This window comes from Sus scrofa, chromosome 7 (genome assembly GCF_054392235.1).
Source record: "Sus scrofa isolate SSC_HxYL_T2T_F1_AM1 chromosome 7, Sscrofa_HxYL_maternal_Yorkshire_Landrace_v2.0, whole genome shotgun sequence".
NCBI lineage: Eukaryota > Metazoa > Chordata > Mammalia > Artiodactyla > Suidae > Sus > Sus scrofa.
Genome location: NC_139389.1, coordinates 134,282,706 through 134,298,311, shown reverse-complemented (window position 1 = coordinate 134,298,311; position 15,606 = coordinate 134,282,706). Strand labels below are relative to the sequence as shown.

General features: G+C 50.7%; 2 protein-coding genes across 9 annotated transcripts in view; one reads left to right on the top strand and one right to left on the bottom strand.

Annotated features, from left to right (window-relative positions):
• The window catches only part of TECPR2 (tectonin beta-propeller repeat containing 2), a 100,027-nt gene extending 98,106 nt beyond the window's left edge, over window positions 1-1,921 (bottom strand). For 4 of the 5 annotated variants that reach the window (XR_014811377.1, XR_014811378.1, XR_014811376.1 and 1 more), the window contains exon 1: window positions 1,894-1,921. The gene's annotated coding sequence lies outside the window, so the exon portion shown is untranslated. Of the gene's footprint in view, window positions 1-1,274; window positions 1,661-1,893 lie in introns of those variants that run through there. The other variant, XM_084970199.1, reaches the window with a different exon arrangement.
• Window positions 1,159-14,626, top strand: CINP (cyclin dependent kinase 2 interacting protein). Of its 4 annotated transcripts, XM_084970264.1 has the most exons (6): window positions 2,122-2,155; window positions 5,260-5,428; window positions 6,668-6,794; window positions 8,038-8,141; window positions 13,092-13,221; window positions 14,148-14,626. In XM_084970264.1, exons 5-6 carry the CDS (start codon window positions 13,104-13,106, stop codon window positions 14,348-14,350), a joined length of 321 nt encoding a protein of 106 aa, XP_084826390.1. In that variant the 5' UTR covers window positions 2,122-2,155; window positions 5,260-5,428; window positions 6,668-6,794; window positions 8,038-8,141; window positions 13,092-13,103; the 3' UTR covers window positions 14,351-14,626. The 4 variants fall into 4 exon arrangements, with proteins under 4 accessions (XP_020937313.2, XP_084826390.1, XP_013833883.2 ...); XM_021081654.2 differs by lacking the exons at window positions 2,122-2,155; window positions 8,038-8,141 and adding an exon at window positions 1,159-1,444; XM_013978429.3 differs by lacking the exon at window positions 8,038-8,141.
• Window positions 14,627-15,606: the final 980 nt, after the last annotated feature.

The window sequence follows — 15,606 nt, the reverse complement described above, 5'->3', positions numbered from 1 at the left end:
CTGTCATTAAGCAAAAATTCACCCCTCTCTTATGTCCAGGTCCCAAGAATACAGTCACTTAAAACTGAGCACACACTTGGAACGACAGTTCACTTCTACTTCAGCAGCTCAGAGCCATCGACCACTCCTTCTGGATTCAACCAAACTCCTGGGCTTTCACTGCACCCAGAAATCTTTCCCTGCTTGACTCCAAAACCTGTGTTCATGGCGTGTGTATCTGTTCCCCACTCCGTTCTTCACTTTTCTAAGTTCTCGCAACTACTCAGCCTGATGTCTGCTTCCTTCCCTTCCCCCACTGAGTTCCAGAAGCCATTTGCCCAAACGACACAGAAGCTAATAAGAAATGAAATGAGACCTTCCTCAAACTTGAAGTGTAATTTCTCTAAGAGAAAACTGAAAACAAATCCAGTGGGAGCCACTCTTGAATTGAGGAAGACAACGTGACTACAAAATAACTTACAGCTAACAAACACTACTTTCTGGTCGCTCCTCCAGAAAAGGATCAGCCTTGCTGACACCAGTCTCCAAGCCAGTCTCCAAAACGCAGGGAGAGCACCCCTTGAACCTAGGCCTGCTGGCTCTCAAGTCTGAAAACTCCCTAGGGCAGGGACTGGGTCTGCCTGGTCCATCACAGCATCCCCAGAAGCTGGTACTGTGGCTGGCATACAGTGGACCCCACAGAACCACCTGCTGAATGGACTATGTAAAAAAAAAAAAAAAAAAAAAAAAAAGCCAGTTTCAGAGGCCATCAAAGTACACTGTAGATGGATGAGAAAAAGTACAAAAAAATGCTGCAGCTTAGGAGACCAGGAGTCACGAGTGACCACAAGGGCTGCAGTGATTTTATTCCCAGATTCGGCCCATGCTGGGATGTGGGCCTGGGAATTTCCAGAGCTCCTTTCCTTAAAGTTTCCAAGACCTTGGCTACAAGGTGGAAGTCAATTCCCAGTGCAACTCATCACGCCAGCAGACAGGTGTGTGCCCAGGTTAGCAGCCCACACTCTCTCTGCCAAACAAATGTTAACAGAAGCAAGAGAACAGAATGAAATTCCTGAGTCGCGACGAAAAAGTGAGGAAGAACGGGGAGCAGGGAGGAGAAATGCAAGTACAGTACGTGGGCGGCGTTCACTGAAATGTACCGCGCGTGCCAGGCGCCGTGCCGAGCAACTCCCAAGCACCGACCCATTTCATCCTCCCACCAAGCCAGAGCGAGAAACTATTACCAGCCCCATTTCGCTGATGATGCAAGAGAAGTTTAGGGAGACATCACTTACCCCGAGCGCACAGCTAGGACGGGGCAGCGCTGTGACCCGGGTCTGACTCCAGGGTACCCCACTCTTTAACCTGCACTAACTATTCTGCCTGAGGCCTTAAAGCAGGACTGAGAGAGGAGTCGTCCGTTCACCCACTTGACCAACAGCTCCTGAGCACCTCTGTGCTATGGGTATGTGCCAAGGCCTGGCCGGACGCGGGAGGGGTGCGGATGAAGGGACGCGGGCTGAGGGTCGGGGGACAGGCGCCACGTCAGTCCCAAGACCGCGGAGCTCGGGGCCTCGGGGCAGAAGGGAGACCAGGGTGCGGCAGAGGGAAGGGACGGCGGAGAGGGAGGAGCGAGTGCAGCCGGGGCGCGCGGGGCGGAGGGCTGGCGGGAGGTGTCGGCGGGCCGGGGCGCCCCGGAGGGATGGGCGACCACCGCTCCCCTGGGCAGACCTCCGCTTCTGCCAGGCAGCCAGCCCGGCGCTTCGTGTGCCAGGGCATTCGGCCACCGGGCGCGGGCGAGACGGGGACCGGGAAAGGGGGCAGTGCGACCCTGAGGTGCTACAGGGGCGACCGGGAGGCCGAGGGGGGGGCGCGGGGCTGGGCGGCGGGGTCAGGCGGCGTCGCGGGACTCACCTCCCGCGGCGGCCCCTCCGGACTCGTCGGCCCAGCCGGGCCGGAGGAGGCGGGGATGGACTCCGGGCCGCGGGGACTGCCGGGAGCCCGTTTCCAGGGCAACGGGGCCCGCACCGTCGAGCGGCAGGCGGCTCCGCCGCTGGCTAGAGCGGCAGAGGAGCAGGAGGTGGCAGGCGGGGCGGAAGTGGCGTCGAGAACTTCCGGCGGACGTGGGCGGGGCTCGGGGGTCTCTTTCCTGGGATCCCTGCGGATGGCATGGAAGGTGCGTGAGAAGGGCCAGTTTCCCCAGGCGGGCAGGGCGTGAGTGTTTTGGTTGGAGCTTAGTCGGTACTCCGACGGAATTCACAGTCTAGTGAGGAAGATGCTAGACATTAAACAAAAAGATACGCTGCACTGATGAGTGTTGTGATGCCAAGTTAAGTACAGGGTATTCCAGGTATTTCGTGCAAGGAGTCCTAACCCAACCTGGGAATCCAGAAAGACTTCTGGTGGAAGTGACTTTCTAAAAACCGACATTAGATCACGTCATTTCCCTGCTCAAGGCTTGCTGCTGGCTTTCCATGACTTGGAATAAACCCAGACTTCTTTTCTTGGCCTGTAAGGGTCTAGCTGCCTGGCTGCCTGCTCACCTACTATTTCCCCTCTCTCCCTCTCATTCTAACCGCCCTGGTCCTTTTCTTTTTTTACACACACTAAGCTCATTCTCACATTACGCCCAAGCTGTTGACTTCTCATCATTCAGATTGCAGCCTAAATGACAGTCTCTCGGGGGTTCACCCTAACACAGGACCCTGTTTTATTCTGTGGGGTTTATGGTCTAAACTGATGCTGACCATCTAGTTGTTATCCATCTCCTCTCTGGAAAGTAAGTTCTGTGAAAATGGCCCTGGTCTACCAAGTTCAGTCGCTTCATTCCCCATGCCTGGCATGATGTAGGCACTCAGCAAAAGCTGGGTTAGTTGTATAAATAAGGAGTGAATGAGTAACTGTAGATACTGGATATAGAGCTTCCAGGCTGTCTCCAAGTGCTGATCTCCCTGAATCCCCACCTGTTCACCAAGCTGGCAGCTCCCAGAACTCTTTGCTCTTGGGTTTTGATGGAGGCTTCATTCCATAAAGAGGGTCGATTAAATTATTTACCACTTACGACTGATCCAACCTCCAGTCTCTCTTCCCTTATTGGAAATGGGGGTCGGGGGTGGGGGGACTGAAAATTCCAACCCTCTTAATATCAATATGATGTTTAAAAGGGGAACCTAGATAAGGATGGGGGCTGGTTGTCAGGGGAACCAATCATGTGATTAGAGAGCGCTGTACCCCTTCCTGCATATCTTGCCCTAAGCACTTCTCTGTCTGGCCCTAGTAATCTAATAGGTAAAATATTTTCCTGAGTTCTCTGTGAGCCACTCTAGCAAATTAATCAAACCTTGTGGAGGGGCTATCTTTGGAACCTCCGATCTATCAGAGATTTCTAGTAGGTCAGAAGCACAGACCTAGATCTGGCCGCTGACATGGAGAGAGAGGGTAAGAGTCTGGTAGGACTGAGCAATTAGCTTGTGGGATGCCATCTCCAGGTAGCTGGTGTCAGAATTGAGTTTATTGCTTGGTGGTGGTGGAAAAACCACACTGGAGAGGCCCTTGTGATAACACATGCTGTGTTGGGTACTTGCTGCACGTCAGACCCTCACAGCTTAAATATATTATTTAATCATTGCAACAGCTCTATGTAGTAGATCTGTTTTACCCCCACTTTACAGATGGGTACTTTGAGGCTCTGAGGGGTTAACTAACTTACCCAAAATTGCACAGCTGGCTGTGACAGAGCAAGTATTTAAACCCAGTCTGTATGGTCTTCAGAGTCTAGACTCCAAACTATATAAACTGTATCGCCATTGTGTGTCCTGGATTCCGTAAGTGGCCTCTCTCAGAATCTGGACCTTATCCTGTGGGCCATGAAATACTTTTGAAGGATTCCAAGTGGAGAGGATTCGAGGCAAAGGAGGGCCCGGGTGTGGGAGGTGCCCAAACAGCCTGAGTTGGCTTATTGTGGTCTGGGGGTTGCTTCCCGCAGGAGCTGGGACCTGGGTGAGTCCTGGGGTTTGGGCAGCCTTAGCCAGAGGAAGGAAGAAGCTTTCTAGCAGAGAGAACTACATGTGCAAGAGCCAGTGGGTGGGTGATTCAACTTCAGAGTTGCCAGTAGGAGTTCCCATCGTGGCGCAGTGGAAACAAATCCAACTAGGAACCATGAGGTTGCGGGTTCAATCCCTGGCCTCGATCATTGGGTTAAGGATCTGGCCTTGCCATAAGCTGTGGTGTAGGTTGCAGGTTCAATCCCTGGCCTCGATCATTGGGTTAAGGATCTGGCCTTGCCATAAGCTGTGGTATAGGTTGCAGACTCGGCTTGGTTCTGATGTTGCTGTGGCTGTAATGTAGGCTAGCAGCTGTAGCTCCAGTTGGACCCCCTAGCCTGGAAACCTCCATGTGCTACAGGTGCAGCCCTAAAAAGCAAAAAAAAAAAAAAAAAAGAGTTGCCAGTAGTTGCTCTTAGCTAGAGATTGCGGGGGTTCAGGGTGGGGGTTAAGATGGGCGCTGAAGCCGAGAGGGAGCCAGGTCCTGAGTTTTTGTTTTTTTTTTTTTTTGTCTTTTTGCTATTTCTTTGGGCCGCTCCCGTGGCGTATGGAGGTTCCGAGGCTAGGGGTCGAATTGGAGCTGTAGCCACCAGCCTACGCCAGAGCCACAGCAACTCAGGATCCGAGCCGCGTCTGCAATCTACACCACAGCTCACAGCAACGCCCTATCGTTAACCCACTGAGCAAGGGCAGGGACCGAACCCGCAACCTCATGGTTCCTAGTCGGATTCGTGAACCACTGCGCCACGACGGGAACTCCAGGTCCTGAGTTCTAAGCACGGAGATCATCACTGCATCTCAGGTCCGGCCCGGTCAGTATGTTGGAATGTCGAGCGCTGATAGCCACAGAGCTCCGAGCAAGCCTAAGGTATCAAAATGCCTGAGACTGGAGAATGCAAGCAAGCAGGGCAGGGGTATCAGAGAGTTTTAGCAAAAGTCACTGCTCTGCCTCCTTTCCCAATTTGCAAGTGGTCAGAGCACTCAGGGCGGAACTTTGGGAGCCATGAGGCTTCCAGAGGATTCAGCTGTATCTGGTGAGACTTAAAACGTAAAAAACAGTTCTATTTGTCTTCTTCCAGGAACTTTCACATTCATCCACACTTTATCATTTCCACAACGTGATTGGTCCAGTTGATGTTGTGTTTCAGATAGGTTTACTGTTTTGAGTTACAAGAACATCTGCCCCCAGCTCTGATCATGAATTTCCTAACATTATGTTTCTTTTACTCCCTATCAGCAAAGACTCTTGGAAGCCCAACACCCAGAAAACCTGTCTTATCTGTCAGTGCAAGAAAAATTAAGGACAATGCAGCCGATTGGCATAATTTAATCCTGAAATGGGAAGCCCTCAATGACAGAGGTTTTGCTATTGCAAATAACATTGCCAACATGAAAATCAGTTTATTGTAAGTACATTCAGAGGATGCTCTGAACGCTTCACCCTTAGTGATTGGGCAGGCGTTTCATGGGAGTCTTTTAGGGTGGGACGCGTAGTCTCCAGCAACATGGATAAATTCAGTTAAATGAAACAGAAAAGCAAGTGGTAGATGACGCGTGCAATCTGTGTGTACATTAAACACAGAATTATACCACAGATTGTTCTAAAAATGGCGTGGGGGAGTTCCCATTGTGGTGCAGCAGAAATGAATCTGACCAGTATCCGTGAGGACGCAGTTTCGATCCCTGGCCTCGCTCAGTGGGTTAAGGATCCGGCCCTGCCATGAGCTGTGGTGTAGGTCACAGACACGGCTCGGATCTGGCATTGCTGTGGCTGTGGTATAGGCCGGCAGCTACAGTTTCCATTGGACCCCTAGCCTGGGAACCTCCATATACTGCAGGTGTGGCCCTAAAAAGACAAAGGAATTGTGGGAAAAAATTGTCAGCAGTTGCCAACTCTAATTGGAAGATTTGCTCTAGTATTCTTTTCTATGTACATGTATTTTGAATTTCTCAAAGTTGTAGTTATATATGTGTATATCCTTGTCTACGAGCCAGAGTCTGGCATCTTAACTTTCTGGCCTTGGCCCCGGGCTCTCACCAGTTCCCTCAAACACATCCTGCACATCGGCTCTCTGCTCAGCAAGGTCCGTGGAACAGTTCTTACCCTTGCTGTGTAAAATACTCTCTGATATTTTCTATTCTATTTCATTTTTGTTTATTTTTTTGGCCACACCTGTGGCATGTTAAGTTACCACCCCACAGCAGCAACCCGAGCCACTGCAGTGACACCAGATCCTTCACCTGCCAGGCCACTAGGGAACTCCAGCTATTCTATTGTAATGTTTAATTTTTCTCCTTAAATGTTGACTGTGGCCCCAGTAGGTGAATTTCATGCACTGTGGTCACAGCCGTCAGTTTTACCAAACACATTCGACACGGGTGAACTCTGAGAAGACGGTCTGTGTCTTACCGAGAATGCTACAGGCTCGATCGAACTGGCTTATTCTGGTGCAGAATTGAGTAGCAGTTGGACATGTCCATTGTACATGTAAATAACATGTAAACATGATGACTGAAATGACACCTGTAGAAAAAGCCCATGATGACATAATTACATGGGTATTGAGTTTTCTGGGCTTTATCGTCATGAACTGCAGCGAGCTCACCAAGTGTGTTTTGTTTCCACTCTTCTCCATTTTGTCCAGGAGCAAAGATGAGACAGAACTGGAGAGCAGCAGCCTGGCTTCTGAGAATGCAGAGAAGATGCACCCGGAATACAGCAGGGAGCTGGAGACGCTGTGTGAGGAGCTGCAGGCCACCCTGGATGGTCTGGTAAGGTCCGGAGGTCCCCAGCCTGGGCTCGCTGTCCCCGAATCCCGAGGCGGGCTTTGCCCCGGAGCCGGCAGCATTCCACGCCGGGGACTGCCCCTTCCTTCGCCTCGCTTTTGTCTCTCCCTCCTCACCCTCCCCCGTTGGTCTCGCCCCCTCTACGTGTCCCATGAATCCTGTTTCCCAAGATGCTGTGCTGGCCCTTCATTCCTTCTGTCCTGCATGTTTTCAGGGCGGTTTCACCCACTTCCAGGGCTCCAGCCCCCTTAGGCTTTTGTGGGCCCTGCCAGCTCTGTCACCACCACTCAGTGACAATATTGGGCGAGTGGCTGCGGCTGTATTCTGGTAAAAACTCTATTTATGGATGACGAAATTTGAATTTCAAGTAAATTTCACGTGTCAGAAAATATTCTTTTTATTTTTTTTTTTCAATCTCTAAAAATGTAAAACCCTTTTTTAGCTTGAAGAGCACACAAAAATAAGCTTTGAGCTGGATTTGCCCTGAGATCTTGCACATAAGAGATACTCTTAAATGTTTAACGAGCTGAGGGCTGGATGGCAGTAGCCACCATACAGGCCCCCACACGTGCACCTACAACCTCATCTCTTTGCCAGACACAGGGATAAGCTTTTGCATGTTTTTGAACTGAGACAGCTGAAGCTTTCCTACAGACATTGAAAGTCTGTATTTTAACCTTTTATCATGGAAATGTTCCTGACGCTTCACAAGCTGCCTTGCCTTTTTAAATAGAACATATCAAGATGTCACTTACTCAAAGGTAGGATTCCACCCATTATAAGGCAGTCTATAGCTTTAAAACAATAATTTTTCAGGAAAGAAGCACTGGCCTTTTATTTTTTATTTTATATTTTTTTAGGGCCACACCGTGGCATATAGAAGTTCCCAGACTAGGGGTCAAATCAGAGCTCCAGCTGCCTGCCTACACCACAGCCCCAGCAACGCAGGATCCTCAACCCACTGAGCAAGGCCAGGGATCGAACCCACATCCTCATGGACACTAGTCGGGTTGGTTACCCCTGAGCCACAATGGGAACTCCAGCGCTGCCCTTTTAGATATCACAGGGTTATAAGATGTAGTGGTTTATGAAACGTTAAAATGAGGAGGTAAATGGTGCCTTGAGGACCTTTTGGCGGTTTAGGCTTTTCTTTGTGTTTGAAGTGCAGTACTGGCTTCAGGATCGTACGATGTTGGGGCTGTTTGTTTTCTGTCTGTTGTGCCTCCAGGTTGCGCCACGATAAGCACTTGCCCACTGCCCAGCCTCCTCCCGCTGGTGCTCACACAAGTAACAAGATAGGCCGGAGTAACTTCATCTGAAGCCCTACGAACAGTAAGGCTGGAGGATGAGGCCTGTGGGCTTTGTGGTTTCTTCATTTTAGCTCCATGTTCACAGCTGTGTCTTCAGTATTGAGTTCCAGACCTAGACTTCTGGACCAGTAGGGAATTAACATAAGCAGAATAATCAATGAAATTTCCAGAATAACCAACTGGAAACTGACCATATGTATTCTGTTTGGTTTTTCCCAAATTAACCCATTTAGTTATGTTTTGGGGGCTTGGTTTTGTTTTTTTGGTTTGTTTTTGTTTGGTTGGTTTTTTTTGTCTTTTTTGCCTTTTCTAGGGCTGCTCCTGTGGCAGATGGAGGTCCCAGGCTAGGGGTCTAATCGGAGCTGTAGCCGCTGGCCAGTGCCAGATCTGAGCCACGTCTACAACCTACACCACAGCTCACGGCAACGTCAGATCCTTAACCCACTGAGCAAGGCCAGGGATCGAACCTGCAACCTCATGGTTCCTAGTCGGTTTCGTTAACCACTGAGCCACAATGGGAACTCCTTTTTTGTCTTTTCTAGGGCCACACCCCTTGCATGTGGAGGTTCCCAGGCTAGGGGTCCATCCAGAGCCGTAGCCTCCAGCCTACGCCACAGTCACAGCAACGCGGGATCCGAGCCGTGTCTGCAACCTACACAGCTCACAGCCACACTGGATCCTTACTTAACCCACTGAGCGAGGCCAGGGATTGAACCTGCAACCTCATGGTTCCTAGTTGGATTCGTTAACCACTGAGCCATGACGGGAACTCCAGTTTTAGGTTTTTTTGGTGGGGGGGGAGGGTTGCTGTGCCTGCGGCATGTGGAAGTTCCCAGGACAGGGATCAAACCTGTGCCACAACAGTAGGTCTTTAACCTACTGAGCCACCAGGGAACTCTTCATTCTTATACCTTCTGTACAATTTGTATCATATCCCATACTCTTATTTACTTCACCTTTTTCTATAGTTCAGTTAAAACTACATTGTCAAAGGAGTTCCCGTTGTGGCTCAGTGGAAACAAATCCGACTAGTATCCATGGCAATGCAGGTTCAATCCCTGGACTCACTGAGTGGGTTAAGGATCCAGCATGCTGTGAGCTCTGGTGTAGGTCACAGATGAGGCTCATACCCCACGTTGCTGTGGCCGTGGAGTAGGTCAGGAGCTGTAGCCTGGGATCTTCCATATGCCTTGGGTGCAGCCGTAAAAAGCCACAAAAAAAAAAAAAAATGTGAGCTGAATACTTCCCTGTCAAAGTCTGAGCATGGGGCTTACTCCCTCTCTCCTAAAAGGGAAGTACTATTTTGCAAAAAGGCAAGTGTTAGGGAGGTGGTGGAGAGGCGTGCTGGTGACCAGAACAGGAAGATAAGGAACAAGGCAGGAAGCAGCATTTCACTTCGTGGCTCAGGGTCACTGACGGGGTGGCCGGGGCCTCCTAAACACGCCCCCGCCCCTGTACATCCCACACTTTGGGCAAGGGTGGTCCCCCCATGGTCACTGTAATCTCCCTGACCCACAGGTTCCTGCTCCAGTGAACTTCTGTATCTTTACATTAGCAGCATTTATTTTTAGGCCAGTTTTAGGTTTACAGGACTGAGCCGATAGTGCAGGGAATCCCCTTGATCCAGCCACACCTGCACCTGCTTTCACACATTACTGTGTTTCACACATTGCAGTCAAATGTTCACTCATCAGTAAACTGATACTGATACATTGCTATTAACTACAGGTGTAGTTTATTCAGACTTCCCTCATTGTCCCCTTGTGTCCTCTTTCTGTCCCAGGAGCCCATCCAGGAGAGCACAGTGAATTTAGTCTCCATGCCTCCTTAGGCTCCTCTTGACTCTGACAGTTTCCCCAACTTTCCTTGTTTTTCATGACTTTGAGCAGGACTGGTCAGGCATTGCATATGTTGTCTGCCAGTTGGGATTTATTTGATGTTTTTCTCATGATACAACTGGGGTTGTGGGTTTTCAGAGGAAGATCCCGAGGCAAGCCTCGCGATGGTGAGCCTCCACACCATAGCAAGGGCCCGCTGTCAAGGCGACACCTGTCAGCATCACCTGCTCAGGTGTGTCTGTCAGATGTCCCCGCTGTCAAGCGACACTGTCCCCACTTTGCACACTGGCCTCTGGAAAGAAGCTGCCATGCAGCCCCCCCCTGAGAGCTGGGGTGTCACCGCCCCTCCTCAAGGGCTGAGTGTGTACATGGGTTATCTGGAATCCTCTGCAGGGAGATTTGTCTCCCCTCCCCCGCCTTTATTAATTATTCACCTATTTCTATGGACTCACATTTCTGGTTACAATCCCGGAGAGGCTTTGATTCCTCAAATTGTCCCCACCTTGGTCATGAGGCGTCCGTGTGGCCTTGGTGTCCCTTTGACATACCCCATCATTGTGAGGTTTGGGTTGGTTTCTTTGAACACTTTCTGGCATCAGAAGATACTCTGGACTCATTTGTGTGTTTCCTGCCTCCCTCCTAGAATCAGCCATTTCTCCAAGAAATTGAGATCTGGGTGCTGGCTGTCAGGCATAAAGATTCTTTGCTCCAGTGAGTTTATTCTAATTTAAAGTGGTTTGGGGGAGCTCCTGCTGTGGCGCAGTGAGTTAAGAATCCAACTGCAGGAGTTCCCCTCCTGGCGCAGTGGAAACGAATCCGACAAGGAATTGTGAGGTTGCAGGTTTGATCCCTGGCCTCTTTCAGTGGGTTAAGGATCCGGCGTTGCCATGAGCTGTGGTGTAGGTTGCAGATGCGGCTCAGATCTGGTGTTGCTGTGGCTCTGGTGTAGGCTGGAAGCTACAGCTTCAATTAGACCCCTAGCCTGGGAACCTCCATATGCCGCAGGTGCGGCCCTAAAAAGACAAAAGACAAAAAAAAAAGAAAAAAGAAAAAAGAAAAAGAATCCCACTGCAGCAGCTTGGCTCGCTGCGGCGGTGAGGGTTCAATCCCCGGCCTGGTGCAGTGGGTTAAAGATCTGGCGTTGCCACAGCTGCAGCGTAAGTCTTCACAGTAGCTCTGATTCAATCCCTAGCCTGGGATTAATTGCAGGTAGTGATTAAAAAAAAAAAAAAAGTGGTTTGGGAACCATTTCTTATTCTTAGGTTTAAAACCAGGAGTTCCCGTCGTGGTGCAGTGGTTGACGAATCCGACTAGGAACCATGAGGTTGCGGGTTCGGTCCCTGCCCTTGCTCAGTGGGTTAACGATCCGGCGTTGCCGTGAGCTGTGGTGTAGGTTGCAGACGCGGCTCGGATCCCGCGTTGCTGTGGCTCTGGCGTAGGCTGGCGGCCACAGCTCCGATTCGACCCCTAGCCTGGGAACCTCCATATACCACAGGAGCGGCCCAAGAAATAGCAAAAAGACCAAAAAAATAAATAAATAAATAAAATAAAACCAGAAGTTACTATTATAAGGATATTGATACCTTTTTCCTATTTCCCTCCAGCCCTTAGAGCGAAGGCTTTCCCAGACTTGGCTCTAAGTGTCTTTAATGAGTCTGACGTTGGTGGGGGAGGGAGGCGGCCGGTCCCCAGGCTGGACGAACTTTTCGCAGCGTCGGCTGCGGGAGGAGAGGCGTTACAGCATGGAGCTGAGAGCAGGCCCAGCCACGGTCAGGTGCTGTCCCTTCACGACTGCACGTGTGTGACTTTGGTGCCATCACTGATGGATGAACCCCAGAAAGGAGCTGGCCCCTCTGGCCTAGTGTCGAGCGGCCAGGATTTTCTTTGCCTCCTCACCTTTGGCGGGTTTTCTTAGCATTGGGTGGCATTGGGGAGGAGAGGGCTTAGGACTGGGTGTGGTATCAAGTCCTGGCCTTGTCCTTCCCCAGCTCGGCAGCCTTGAGAGTTTTCCCAGCTGCAGTACGGAAATGACGAGTCCTACCTCCTGGGGTTGGGCCGAGTGAAATATCAAACCCGAGAAGATGTGGCAAAGGAGGCTAGTCCTTTAAAATCAACGTCAGCTACATCCAGGGTGTGCCACTTCGGACGGGACTGGAGGGTGGCTGAGGGACCAGGTGCAAGGAATTGCGGTTTTGATGCTCTGGCCATCTTATATCCCCTGTGTACAGAAAGCCAATCTATAGCTTTAGGATTTAGGGTTTGGTCTTTGCAGACCTGCACCAGTGAAATCCAAAATCTTAGTTACCTTGCTCATTTGCTCTACTGAACAAACCCTTAATAGCTCCAGCCAGGTGCTTCACAAACACTGGCCTGGTCCCCGACCCCCGCAGAAGCGGGCACTTGCTCAGCGGGCCGCACAGAGCCGGGCGCACTTGGAGGCCTGTCGGTGTCAAGTTCCCACCACGTCCTTCCCTCCTTCCCGGGGGAAGGGCGCAGGGCTGCCTTTCATTATTACTGATTTATAAACAAGGAAACCAAGCCTCAAGGGGGTTTCAGAAAGCTCAAAGGCGGTTCACAAAGAGTGAGAAACGAGCTCATTTACTGCCTCTCCTGTCTCTCATTCCCTGAAAGCCAGAGCCTACCTTGCCGCCCTCCGGGGCTTTGGTGCTAAAAAATCAGTGACATTCGGATCTTAATGAGGTGGGACTCGGCAGGCCTTCTCCTCTAGCTCCAGGGACCCGGGGTTTGTGCCTGAAGCAACCCAATTAATGAAATCCGAGCAGCTGTCAGCCTCCATCGCCCTGAAAATGTACCCGCACGTGGAGTTAATGGTGATAAATTACTGGACCTAAACACTTCCTAGCTTTAAAATCTTGAGTTATTATCAGACACAACCTAGAATAGATTTACAAAGAGATCCTGCTGAATAGCATTGAGAACTATGTCTAGATACTCATGTTGCAACAGAAGAAAGGGTGGGGGAAAAAACTGTAATTGCAATGTATACATGTAAGGATAACCTGACCCCCTTGCTGTACAGTGGGAAGAAAAAAAAAAAAATCTTGTGTTATTGAGTCGCAGACTGGCATAGATTTCAAATAATATTCTCATAGTCTAAATTAATATCTTTTCAGACCAAAATACAGATGAAAATGGAAAAGCTGTCTTCAACTACCAAGGGCGTTTGTGAACTGGAAAATTACCACTACACGGAGGAGCAAAAACGGCCCCTGCTCTTTCACACGTGGCCCACGGCCCATTTTTGTGAGTGGTTCTTTCTGCCTCGGTTTTCAGGGGTCCATCACGCGGACATTGCGCTTAGGGTCCGGTGCGCTCGGAAGCTGACAGGCTCTGAGATTCAGTTCAGCAGCGTCCGCCGGGAGGGGAGGAGGTGGGGAGGTCTTAGACGAGCGTTTCTTCTGGGCTGTAGTTACCTAACGATCAGCAAGGACTGTTAAACTTCAGGAGACCCATGAAGTAAGTTGCCATCATTAGCCCTTTAAAGCCAGCGGGGGGAGTTCCTGTCATGGCTCAGTGGTAACAAACCTGACTGGTAACCATGAGGACTTGGGTTCGATCCCTGGGCTTGCTCAGTGGGTTGAGGATCTGGTGTTGCTCTCACGTAGGCCGGTGGGTGTAGCTCCGATTCCACCCCTAGCCTGGAACTTCCATATGCAGCGAGTGTGGCCCTAAAAAAACAAACAAAAAAAAAGATTCAATAAAAAAGCCAGTGGGTAGAATGAATTTTGCCTTTCTACAGAGGCAGAAATCTTTTTTTTTTTTTTTCTTTTTTTTTTTGGCCATGTCCACAGCATGTGGAAGTTCCCAGGCCAGGGACTGAACTTGTGCCACAGTTGTAACCAAAGCCACAGCAATGCCAACACCAGAGCCTTAACCCACGGAGCCACCAGAGAACTCACTTTTAAATAAGGGAGAAAAGGGTAAAATCGCCTATGTAACATGTTTATTGAATGTGGTCAGCTCGAGATGAGTCTGCTACTTACAGAGGTTGCAGGTCCCTGCAAGTTGAGTGGGAAGGGCACAGTCCTGGCGATTTCGCCACGCTCGCAGCGCCATCTGATTCTGCTCTGCCCCAGCCTGAGCCCTTCCTTCTCCCGGCGCTGCTGCCGACTCTGGCTTTGCAAAGGGGCAGGTGCTCCGGGTCACAGGGAGACGCGCCCTCGTTTCAGATGCCGTTTCCCGCCGGCTCTCCGACATGTACGGGAGGGAGCTCAGCCTGAAGCGCGTGGTGGCGCAGGAGCTGGCGCACAGCGCGCACCGCGACCTCGCCCTGAGCTACCTGGCCATGTGGCTGCACCAGCCCTACGTGGACAGCGACAGCCAGCTGCTCCTGGAGAGCATGCTGCTGGAGACCGGGCACCGGCCGCTGTGACCGAGACACGGCCGAGCGCCTGCACAGCATCTGTAGCTCCTCAGCGGACAGCCTCTCGCGGTGGCCTGGGTGCTGCACCCCGGCGTCACGCCCCGTGTCGTACCCCTGATCAGGGCCCATGCCGAGCCCTGGGGGCACACCCTGTGCTCCCCGAGGGTCTCCCAGACCGGATCATTTCTCCAGTTCTGTGGCCTCTCCAGACGCCCTTGGTGACCGCTGCATGCCACCTGTCACCATGAAGGCTTCTGCGTGAAATAAAGGAGTCTCTCAACAGAATGACTGAGCGGTCTTGTTGTAAATTAGGTGCATTTTACATAGAATCCATTTGTGTAGAAAATTCCTGGTTTAATGTTATTTTATACCTATCTGAATTGTTTAAATTGGCGTGGGAATATGTTAGTTTTATAAATTACAATTTTTTTTTTTTTCCTGCTTTTTAGGGCCGCACCCGCAGCATGTGGAGGTTCCCAGGCTGGGGGTCCAGTCGGAGCCGTAGCTGCCGGCCTACACCACAGCCATAGCAACTCGGGATCTGAGCCGCATCTTCGACCTCCACCACAGCTCACAGCAACGCCGGATCCTTAACCCACTGAGTGAGGACAGGGATCAAACCCGCAACCTCATGGTTCCTAGTCGGATTCGTTAAACACTGCGGCATGACGGGAACTCCAAATTACAACTAATGTTTAAAATACCATCGAGTTATCTGACCACAGATTGGCATCAGGGAATTGAAAACTATCTACCAAAAAATTGCCTCTGTTTTTGTACTGAGGATATGACAGGCCAGTAGAGTGTCTTCCAGGACATCCTTCTGGTGTAAATCCTATCTGGCAATATTTGCAACCAAATATGGGGCGGGGGGGGCATTATCAGTTCTGCCATTGCTCTCCAGAAGCAGAAATCTGAGAGACGTCATGCTCTGTGACATGGGTCCAGCCTCATGAAACTGAAGCTCTGGCATCCCAGGACCGAGGGCTTCCTGGGCGAAGGGACAATATTCCAAGGGTCAGGGACACTCTATAGGACGGGAGTGCCTCCTGAGCAAAAGGGTACCTCACCGTGTCAGCTGGCACAGCAAAGGCATTTACAGGCAACATTTCCCAGAATTTCCCTTTCCCCTCCTTTGTGGTGGTTTTTACAACTTATCCGTGGCTCAGTGGAAATGAATCTAGTATCCATGAGGACGCAGGTTCGATCCCTGGCTTTGCTCAGTGGGTTAAGGATCCAGAGTTGCCGCACGCACGCGCTGTGGT

Excerpts from the sequence above, each read along its gene's own strand:
- CINP (XM_084970265.1), top strand. The coding sequence starts at position 10,122 with ATGGTGAGCCTCCACACCATAGCAAGGGCCCGCTGTCAAGGCGACACC. Across the intron at positions 10,669-11,561 it reads CATAAAGATTCTTTGCTCCA|CCCTTAGAGCGAAGGCTTTC; the intron begins GTGAGTTTATTC and ends ATTTCCCTCCAG. Across the intron at positions 11,732-13,091 it reads GCAGGCCCAGCCACGGTCAG|ACCAAAATACAGATGAAAAT; the intron begins GTGCTGTCCCTT and ends ATATCTTTTCAG.